The sequence below is a fragment of the Gossypium raimondii genome, chromosome 5, assembly GCF_025698545.1.
Source record: "Gossypium raimondii isolate GPD5lz chromosome 5, ASM2569854v1, whole genome shotgun sequence".
Taxonomy (NCBI): Eukaryota; Viridiplantae; Streptophyta; class Magnoliopsida; order Malvales; family Malvaceae; genus Gossypium; species Gossypium raimondii.
In genome coordinates this window covers 20,954,815-20,965,980 of record NC_068569.1, presented here as the reverse complement: position 1 = coordinate 20,965,980, position 11,166 = coordinate 20,954,815, and the positions used below count along the sequence as shown (strand labels likewise).

At 34.3% G+C, this 11,166-nt stretch overlaps 1 protein-coding gene across 2 annotated transcripts; it reads right to left on the bottom strand.

Annotated features, from left to right (window-relative positions):
• Positions 1-1,952: 1,952 nt before the first annotated feature.
• Positions 1,953-7,871, bottom strand: LOC105769814 (uncharacterized). 2 transcript variants are annotated; one of them, XM_052631268.1, is made up of 7 exons: positions 7,132-7,871; positions 5,467-5,545; positions 4,699-4,847; positions 4,016-4,139; positions 3,737-3,868; positions 3,148-3,219; positions 1,953-3,031 (listed from the first exon to the last, which is right to left on the bottom strand). In XM_052631268.1, the coding sequence occupies exons 1-7, from the start codon at positions 7,524-7,526 to the stop codon at positions 2,204-2,206; spliced, it is 1,779 nt and encodes a 592-aa protein (XP_052487228.1). In that variant the 5' UTR covers positions 7,527-7,871; the 3' UTR covers positions 1,953-2,203. The 2 variants fall into 2 exon arrangements, with proteins under 2 accessions (XP_052487228.1, XP_012446155.1); XM_012590701.2 differs by having other exon boundaries at positions 3,737-3,922; positions 7,132-7,862.
• Between the last annotated feature and the right edge of the window lie 3,295 nt (positions 7,872-11,166).

The following is an 11,166-nucleotide window of genomic DNA, read 5'->3' as shown; positions in this document are numbered from 1 at the left end:
GTTTCAAATGTGAACCATTTGGACATGAAATTCTTGGCTTTTATCTGGCAAGCTAACTTGCCATGAATGGTACTGGAGGTGAAAGAATGAAATGGTTTTGACCGTAGATTATACTTCATTTCATGTTTGATGATTGATCCGAGCTGTGCTGGTTGAATCATCCCATGGTTTTAACCGTTACTCAAATAATCGTCAACACCTTAATGTTTATATGTTATTAAATAAATGGGAGAATGCAACGCCGCTATGGAGGCGGTACAAGGATTGCTCTATACTGCTTCGTCTTGCATTATTTTAAACACATATTATAAAATATAAATATGATTTATTAATGAGCATAGTTTAATATATATATATATATATATATAACCCCTTTTTTTAGAAAAAAAATGCATAACTAATATATATAAATTATATGTAACATTAGTATATATCTAGTATGTAAGCTAAAATGGATAGGGATATTAAAAATATTTTAGGTGTTAAAATAATGATTTTAAAAGCTAGTTAGCAAAATAAGCATTTATCCAAATCTTGCCTTACGTTTCAGGTTAATTTGTGAATCGGCATCCAAATTATACCCTTTCTAGTGATATTTGTAGGGCAAATTTATTATTTTTTTTAAAAAAAAAGAAACAATTAGTACGGTACTTTTTATCAAGTGAACCAAAGCGAAGAGCTTCAGAGGGGGACAAAATTGCAGTGGAAGAGAAAAAAAAAAAAAAAAGGGAAGAGGTTGTAACATTTGCATGCTAATATGTTTCCCCACTAACAGCAAACGCAGACCTTGAATGCCGGGATTTTTTAGATAGTACTAAATTGTTTTAAAAAATAACTTAATTTTTACTGTGTCAAAGGGTGCCTCTACTTCCTACAGTGGCACCACCTCTAAAAACTGATCCAATCATTGCTTTATAATTATAGAAATAATGGGATAAAAATCATTTGTTTTTTTGTGTCGTCACTTCCTAAGCGGCTCCCGTATAAATTTTTCATATTTTCCTATATATTTTTAAAGTTAATAAAAAATAATATATATTTTTTATTTTTGGTGCCGCCTCCTTTAATGGAGGCACTAAATTGGATTAAAAAAAACTTCTGATGTCGCATTCTTCCATGAAGTGACTAATATCTGTAAAAAAAAATTTCCCTGATGATTACTTGAGATGTGGCGGCAACAATATTAATTTTAAAATTTTTTAATGTCGCCACTTTACATGGTATTTCTAAAACAGTTTAAAATCTTTTTTTTCGTGGTCCCTACTATACCCTCAACCTCAACACAAGATCCTAATTTTTTTTCTTGTTACGTTGAAAGAAAAAAAAATGTTGAAGGAAGGGGAGATATTTATTATTATATTCTTTAACGAAAAAATTGTTTCGTTATGACCATCATCTATATAACAACACGTAAAATATAATATCGTTTTTAAGATAATAGTTAAGCGGTTAAGAGGTTTTATTCGTAGTGGTTACGCGGTTAATAGTCCATATCGAAATATCCCATTTAAAACTAAGGGACATGAGGGCTTATATCTCAAGTAGTCATTAGAGAAAAAGTTTTTCCTTTTTTTACAGATATTGATCACTTCATGGAAGGAGACCAAAAAAGTTTTTTTTAATTCAATTTGGTGCCTCCATTAAAAGAGGCGGCACCAGAAATAATAAAAAAAATTCAATTAACTCTGAAAGTACACGAAAAAATATGAAAATTTTATACAGGTGTCGCCTAGGGAAGTGGTAACAAAAAAATGACTTTTTTCATCTTATTATTTCTGTAATTATAAAGCAATGATTGAGTCACTTTTTGAGGTGGTGCCGCCATAGGAAGTGGAGGCACCCTTTAACACTGTAGAAATTAAGTCATTTTTCTAAATAATCTAGTACTAGGGTCATTTTCATAATTTTTTAATTTTTTAGGGTTAGTTATCTAAAAAACCCTTGAATGCCCATTTGATTGACGTAAGAGATGAGATCATCCTTTTTTTCCCCTCAGTGTTTAACAATTAACACATGAAAATTGAAGTAGAATGTCAATGATTACAGGAAATACACAACAGAACCTGAAAAGAAAGAAACCAGGAAAATAACTTACCTCCTTGTTTGCAATCAACCAGGTTTACCACTATCTTGCCACCTTTTCCGTTCCAGCGTGTTTCTCAGCAGCAGGAACACTACGGTAAGAATCCCTTAGACGATACATTCACACTATACTAGGAGGGTCCCCGATCCAATTACAAACAGCACGAGGCCAGCGTGTTCTAATGCAGTCTGCCAATGGTGCATGCTGGGGAGGTTGTTCTGGTTTAGCTACTTCTGCATCTTTCTGACTTGATTCACTCCCTGCATTACCAGGGGCAACCGCTGCATCAGCCATAAATTCCTCAGGAGTCCACCTTGGGGGTACTGAAACCCTCAATTTTGTAAGCCTGGGTCGTTGTACCGGAGTCTCACCTTCGGTTGTTGCTTGGCTGCCATTCAAATCTGATTTTGCAATCCCATTAAAATGGTAGAGATCAAATATCTTTCTACCCATCTGTCCAGTTGAATCCTTAAGACCTCCCAAGTTCTTGTCTAAATCCAAAATAACCTGCCAGAACTCACTCCATACTATGAAGCCTGAGTTGCAGAGGCTATCAAGTTTCTCAGATGGAAGTCGGATACTTGTCTCCCTCAGCACTTGATGGAAAGCTTCCACGCTAATAAACCCACCACCTCCACTCTGATCTTGGGCATCAAAAGCTTTCCGGATCTGTGATTCTCTTTCTTCCAATTCATTCTCATCTTGAACAGCTGTATCCAGAGCAAACAGGACAGTATAATGGGACTCACTTCCAACAACCCATATCGGCCATTTTGGGCATTTTAGATTTTGACCAACCTTACAGAAATTAAGGGATTCCAGAAGGGTGAGGAACCCAACCTCCACACTTGTAGATATACCCTTCAAAAACATGCCACCACCTAAATCCATCCTCCCATCAAATACATTTGGAACAGCTTGCCCGCAGAGCAATAAGTTCACAATTTCCTGAAATAAATTTGTATAAGGTGCAATTACAATGGAAGAATGCATCAAGGACAGCACTACCAATTTGGAGATATTAAAGCCCCATCCCTTCAATGGATATAGGAAAATTTACATACCTGAGAAGCATGGCCAAATGGTGCAGTTACTAGGGGTTGGCTGGGATCATCACGGTCAGCTTGAACACAGTCCTAAAGAAATAAGGAAGCACAGATAAAATTACATCCCCATGCAAACAAAATCTTAACTTTGGACATACAGGTATATGCTTCCTCTTGGGTTAAAGTACTTGGGAAGTCCCTGTATTATAGGGACTGGATTAAATTATTCCCTCTATTATTAAATGGTTCAATTTAGTCCCTATACAAATAAAAGGAATCAATCAAGTCCAAATTCTAACAGAGCTGACATTTACTCTGTAAAAGATGTCTTGAAAATTTTTTTCAATTGCAGTTAAGTTCAAAACAAAAGATTTCATTTACAGAACGATAAGAATTTTAAAAACTCTGTTGAACTTTAAACGATATTTCTTAAAGAGTAAATGTTAACTCTATTTCAATTTGGCCTTATATGAATCTTTTTAATAGTACAAGGACTAAATTGATCCATTTAATAGTAGAGGGACCTCTCAGGTACATTCACCCTTTTGAATTCCGAACTATCAGAAATATTGATGAAGATAAGGAGTTTTCAAGCCAACAAACTCACCAATCCTCGAGAAAGTAATGCCGAGATAAGGAATAGCAGCGCTCCCATGCGACTTTGAAAAATGGGAATCATTGCTTCAAGCCTCTTAAAGGCACTTGTAGGTGATGTGTATCTGTCTACTCTCAGAACTTTCTGCAAATCAGAAGCAGACTCAATTGAAAGACCTTCAAGTGCTTGTGCAATGATCTGACAAACACAAACAATTATCAGCATGCAATAATACAGAAAAGGGCATAGCGGCAATTTATTAAGAATTTAGGTCAACACAATTCCACTAACCACATCCTTTGAACTGCCTTCAGATCCTTCAATGCCGTGGGAAATAACACTTAAAGTTGCAATCACAGCCCTTTTGTTATTTCCACATAAAAATAACATCTCACTCATACTTTTAACCAGGGCTCTGTGTACAGAAACAAAAAATTCAATGAAATAGATAACAGGAAAAAGAAAAGGTTATGACTTATGAAACAGCTGCAAAACTTGAATAAGAAAGCAAATATTCCTTCCAAACTGATTATTACAGAAATAATGCAAAATATATACCACTAGCAGTCCACACAAACAACAATGCACCTCAGGAAAGACGCCTACAAATGAGAAATTGCACAATCCACCCAACTTCGCCTAACGAGAGCAGGCATTTTAACTTTTCCCAATTTCTTGACCAAACAACAATTTTAGCAGTACAGATTCTATCATTCATAAAAGCAATCATTAGAACGAACATTGAGACATGGGAGATAATTAGATGATTAATAAAACAAATACGAAGGCAACCATAGGCAGGAAAAGGAGTTACACTGTTGGATAAAATTGCAACTAAAAGTGCTCATGTGTTTAATCCTTTCATATCATGAACCATATGCTAGAAAACTTTGAAACACAAATGTGAGTTAAGAACACCTGTCCTTACGCAGTTTAGAAATAGACCATACAATTTAGCAGTAAAATTTAATTACCTTGCTTTTGCATCTTCAGTAAAAGCAGAAAAATTATTTGACGCAACATATTGACTTTTGGATCTCCTGGAATTCAAATTCTGTGGCATGTTTGCTGCGACTTTACCCAATTCATCAGGAAAGAAAAGAAGATGTTTAAGAACAAATGCCTGTACAGAGACGAAACATTGCCAGCAGAAGCGGCATTGAATGTTTATCAAGGGACAAACATCAAAACAGAAATCAAACTAGGTTAAATAAGGTGGCCATGCTAAAGAATGTAGTAATAAGGTCATCAATTCAGCATGTATCAATTGAAGTTCTCTTAAAAATGAACATCCAAAAAAGTTGCAGAAAATAAGTAAATAAGTACAGTGCATCACTGGTGGAAATAATATATCTAAGGTAGATTTTAAATAAGTGCATCATAGACAAAAATAATAAGTTTAAGCCATCACTGGTGAAAATAACAAGTTTAAGTCAATTTAACAGCTATGTTTTAAATGGATCCAATATTCCTCATATTTGAATATCCATTCAATAATATGATAATTCTATTCAATAACTAAAAAGCAAGGAACAAGCAATCCAGAGAATAAATTTTTTCTAAGGTCAGTGCATAATATTAGCCCACTCAGAAAAAAAAAAGGCAATTACATAAATTCTGGTTTTGCAAAATAAATCAAATAATTGTTGAAAGCATTAGGAACTCCAGATGGCACACCAATTGACAATTTACAAGCTGCCTGGTAGATGAAACTCACACACACTGAGAAATAAAGGAATTACTTGTATGGTTGCTAAGACACCACAGGGCCCACCTTCATGCTGCACTAGGCCCATAGATGTTTCTGGATCAGGGCTAAATCTGCATAATATTTAGGCATGTATTAGGCAATAAGCAAATATAAGAATCACCAGAAATTTCCAGGCCAGGTTCAGAACATGCAATCATAATACATTAAGATGAGGCAGTTTAGCACAAAGAATTGCAAATGATCATAGCCTGCTAGCATTCCGATAATAGGAAGATGCACATGTTGGATTTATAACTAGACAAACTTACTCACAATTGCCATCATCTCTAAGATCTTTCAGTTTAAGATTTACTATCCCTTTTCATGCCTTTTACCAGCTAGGCCACCAATCAAATTACCAGCATGTGAACATAGTGGATCCAGGATTTATGTTCATCAAGGTATGAACTACTGCAGTGTGGTTGGGCTTTTTAATGAGTTGATCGCTAGGTTGATTAGAATTTCAGGGGTTAATTTCTAGGATTATTAAAGGTAGAAGGAAAGGGAATTTATGTCAAGTATTCAACTTAAAATCAATTGACAATAGGAGATTCAACTTGAACATAGTCATAGCAAACCGAGACTTAACCATGTCATAACACAGTCCAAAGAAGGGTCTACTTCTGGATTTCATACTTGGATAACATACACTGTAAGAGGTCAAGATCCAAGATTTTGTACACTCTTAAGTCCAAGATGCTTAGTCACTTTTGATTCAAGGCTTTCACTTAATAAATTAACATGCAAGAGGTAACTTCTTCCAATTAATATAGAACAAGTATGACAGATATTTAGCACCTTGAGCATGAAAGGCCTATGGAAACTTAAGAATCATGCTGAAAAAGTCTGTGTAAAGCCTGGATTCATCTTCTTCTCTAATTTCCAGACTTTGATTGAACCCTTGTAGACTTGAACCTAACTGAAATGTGCTGACCATGAAACTCTACTCTTGAACTGCTAAACATTGTTCACAACACTATTCATGGCTATTGTCCACAGTACCAGGATGGCTCCAATGTGGCTTTCTAAATCTCATATTTCTTCATCAATTCTTAACCCCATGCAACAACAAATTTTAATTATTAGTCAACTTCAACAGAGTTTTTCATTAAGAAACCCTAGTCGTTAACCTTAATCATCCTAACCATTTCTAATAAGTTTGCTGTGAGATAAACATGTGCATAGTAGCAAGTGTTGATTGTTCTAGCAATTCATTTGAAACGCATTACGGATTGTTTGCATATACCAATGAAGAAAACATTCAGACTCCTAATATTGGTTTTATTCCAGGTAAAAAGTGTTTACCTCATAAACTAAGACGAAACTTTCCACCAACTACAGTAAGCATACCAAAATGAAGTACAAAAATTAACCAAATAATTAAAATTTTCCATCGAAGTCTGATATGCAGAAAACCGTCCATAGCATGTCCTATTCCATTATATAGGAAAAGTAGTTTGATGCTAGTGTAACAAATTCAAATTGCAATTTAGGCCGCCAATTTATCTTGGGATCAAAATCTTTAACCACCATATTTAAGGAAAATTCAATTGAGCCATCAATTTTAAATCCTTAAGTAACTCCCAATCTACGAGCAGTGAAATTAATTAAAAAACAAATTAAAATTTTAAAGTATTAGTAAAATAATATACTTTACCTTATACCCTGATTGCTCCACTGAGCAAGTATATCCTTTGAAACGCCAGTTCCAAACACCATAGCAAATAACTGATGAGCTTCTTTGTCTGACAATTCATTCCCTAAATTAACTTCTTTGGCTTTCTTTTCTGCCTCTTTCATTTCGAAATCTCCACTTCTTTCGTTTTTGGACTGAGAACTAGAAGGCGGAGCGGCTTTAGCCGCAGCCAGCACCCGTTTCTCAGCTGCGGCTGCCATGAGCTCGCGCTGCAACTGGCGGCTCTCCTCCGGCGTTGTCGCCGCCGGTAAGATGGCAGTGTCTCTGGGCTTGCTCCGTTTAGGCTCTGGCGGCGAATTCTGCATGCTCATCCGTAGAGCCATTCTCAGGTCTTCTTCTTCTTGTTGATCCGCCATTTGATAACCAGCAACCGAATTTTAGCAATTCAAGGCTTCGAAACAGTTGAATTTATATAGGGATCAATCGAATTGAACAAAACATTTAACTTCCATATGTTTACGAATTTGATTTTGATTCAGATTCAATGACTGATAAATACTAAAATAAAAAATAGAAAACCCTGAAAAACAAGTTAGGGTTTCAAATTTCAGGCTGGCTTTAACGAGCTGCACATTAAATTGAAGCGAGTGGAAATTCCGTTTAAGAAAACAAGGACGACCGATTTGATTAAAATTTTCGGTAGGGTTAAAATAGGAAAAGTAAAGTCATGAGGAAAAAAACTGAAGGCGTACGGCATATTGAATGACCATTACGTCCCTGATGCGTTACACAGGGTTTTCCACGTGAATTTGGAGAAAAGGTTAGGGCATTTTGGGTGATAAGGTATTTTGCTGTACTTTTAAGAAGAGGAAAGGTGGTGGAAACATTTTTCACCACTAGCAATTTACTTCTCCAGAGAGTATTCGTAACGAGAGAATTAGTCATTGAGAATGACTATAGATATACTGGTTTTGACCAAAAAAAAAAAAAAGAAAGAAGAGTGGTGCCTTCCTTGGCTTGCATTCCATGGGGGTGCTTTTGTTGTTGAGGACTGTAAGCAGATACCATAATCTAGCAATATATCGTATTATTGTACTTAATTTTGTTTATATATTATATTGAATTTTTCATGTATTATCATTTGTGGTTAAATTATCAATTACTATTGAATGCAATGGTAAGGAATATTGTACTCTTAATAAGAGAACTCATATTTGAATCTTCGAGATGACATTGTTTGGAGGGATAACTACGAACCTTAAATATGAATCGTAAAATAGAGGTAAAGATTATATCCAATTAAATTAACATGAATTAATTTAATTAAAAAAAAGTTAAATTCTAATCTAAAAATTAAATACACTTCACATTCTAAAAACATCCACTCAATAATAAAATCTAAATTATGGTTATTTGAGCCGGTTGAGTATAAGTTCGGAGAAAGGCTTTAGATAGATTGAATCAAGAATTGATATCGATAGGTTCAACTACTAAAAAATTGGTTGGATCGACTTTTAACATTTTTATTAATTTTTTAATAATTTATTTAATCAAATTGTCCAAACCGATAAAATTAATTGAACCGATGACTTGATCAATTCAACCATAAATCTCATTCGAAAAGCTTGATCTAGACTTAAAAATACTTTATTTTGAAAAACTTGAAAAAAACCGTTAAATTAAAAGAAAATTACTTCTTTAGTTATTTAACTTCATGTTATCAAATAACTAGATTGTTACCATGCAATGTCAAAGTAATTTTTTTTTGGAATAAATGTCAAAGTTAATTTTATTTGTAATATTGATACATAAATTTTACTTTTAATTAAAATGCTCTGAAATAAATTTTAAAATAATATTTTATATTTTAAAATTATTTTTTATACTATGCCTATCTCTAAATATAACCAACGAAGCTAACATTATTAATTTTAATTAACAAAAGGTAATTATGGATATATTGTATTATAATGGTGATATAATCGTAGCAAAGGCTTATAAACACCTCAATGAAAATGATTGGGGATTGAAAGAGGATAGATGGCGAGAAGTTTGGCATTACGAAAGACACAAAGAGTCGGGAATTTTCTTTGGCTTGCAAGTGAGGGGTATCCGACCGCTCATTATGTCATATTTGTGGTGAAACACAAGAGTCAATTCTCCATGTGCAACTTTTACAAATAGTTTCTTTAATGCTTCTCTAACCTTGGGGCTTAAAAATAATTTGCAAATAATGTGTGCCGGGGATAAACTTGGTTTAAGCAACGAACAAATAAAATAATGAAGAAATTGAAAAAATTAAACATAAATATTTTACATAGAAAACCCCCTCTAAAGATGATAAAAACTACGAGCAAAAATAATTTCACTAAAACGGTAAAAACAAAAAGTACAAAATATGGAGATAAAACTAAACCCCAAAACCCGAAATAAGAAACCTCAAAACGTAAACACAAAAATTCTCTGAAAGCTTGTAAAAGCTAATACCTAAATATGTAATGAATTATCTTTCTAGGGTGAAAAAATGATCTATTTATAGGCTAAATTTGTAGGCCAAATAATATTAAAATAAGCTACACTAATCAAAGTTTAAGTGGGAAACTAACATTAAAATAACCTATACTAATCAGAGTTTAAGTGGGAAACTTAAAATAGAGTTTAACGAGGAGAAGAAAAGCCGAAAAATATGAGGCATAACTCCACAAATCTCCACATTGACTCGTATTTCCACAACGCCTTCTTTGCCAAAGCATACTATGAGCTTATCTTGAACTATGCAGGATATTAACCGAGTCGAAGTTGTGCTTAGAAACTGGAAGACTTTTTGTCTTTGACTTGTGCACTGCCAAATCAAAACTGACCTGGGTCTGATTTCTACGAACGCAGTGCCCTATATTTTCAATTCTTGCACCCAAAAGAGAACATCTCTTATATGAAACAGTTATATATTTTTCTCTTCTATGACCAAGTTGTCTTAGCTTCAAATGAGTTGACTTCGACTTTTTAACAAACGAGGGATATCCTTCAATTCTTTTACCTTTTATCAAAATGAGAGCCCCACGAGATACATTAATGTCACTTGACTTGATGTTAATTCTACAACCCTTCAAGTGCAAAGTTTCTAAGTAGATGAGATTTTTCTTTAAGTCAAACACATGTCTGACATCTGATAGTGTCCTAATTGTCCCGTCATGCATCCTGATCTGAACAATACCAATATTAATTACATTACTGGGTAAACCATTCCTCATGTGCACAACTCCACCTTCAACTGAACTATATATGGAGAACCAGTCATTGTTGGGACTCATGTGGAAAGAACACCCCAAATCCAAGACTCATTCAGACGTAAGCTCGGAGCTTTCACTTGCTGATACCAAAAAGAAATCATAACCCTTGTCATTGGTCAAATTAGCACTGGCTAATTTTTCCTCGTTGCTCTCAATAGTCTTTTTATTTCATAATTTGTAACAATCTGTCTTGACGTGACCTAACTTTTTACAATAGTGACATCTCTTATCTCACTTCCTTAATGCTACCAAAACCGAGGCTTACCTATTTGACTTGCTATCTGAACCAAACTCATTGTCGAGCTTTTCTTTGCTCAACAGATGACCCTTCACATCCTCGAATCAGAGATTATCTTTGCCATAAATTATGGTATCTCTAAAATACTTGTATGAATGGGGTAAAGAGCACAATAATAGCATAACCTGATCTTCATCGTCAATATGAACCTCAACATTTTTTAAATCATTTAAAATAGTAATAAACTGACTGATGTGACCTATAAAGTGCACACTTTCGTCTATGCGGAACGTGTATAGAAGCTATTTTTAACACCAATCGGTTAGCCAAAGACTTTGTCACGTAGAGGGTTTCTAACCTTTTCCACAAGGTGAATGTCATTTTCTCCATCAAAACCTCTTGTAAGACATTATTTGTTAGACACAATTGAATCATGGATATAGCTTTTTTTTATCTAACCTATCCCATTCTGATTTATCCATGTCTGCAGGCTTCTTCTCTATAATGACATTCTTAAGATTGCTCTCA

Excerpts from the sequence above, each read along its gene's own strand:
- LOC105769814 (XM_012590701.2), bottom strand. The coding sequence starts at position 7,526 with ATGGCGGATCAACAAGAAGAAGAAGACCTGAGAATGGCTCTACGGATG. Across the intron at positions 3,923-4,015 it reads AAGGCAGTTCAAAGGATGTG|ATCATTGCACAAGCACTTGA; the intron begins GTTAGTGGAATT and ends TGTGTTTGTCAG. Across the intron at positions 3,220-3,736 it reads CATTACTTTCTCGAGGATTG|GACTGTGTTCAAGCTGACCG; the intron begins GTGAGTTTGTTG and ends TTATTTCTTTAG.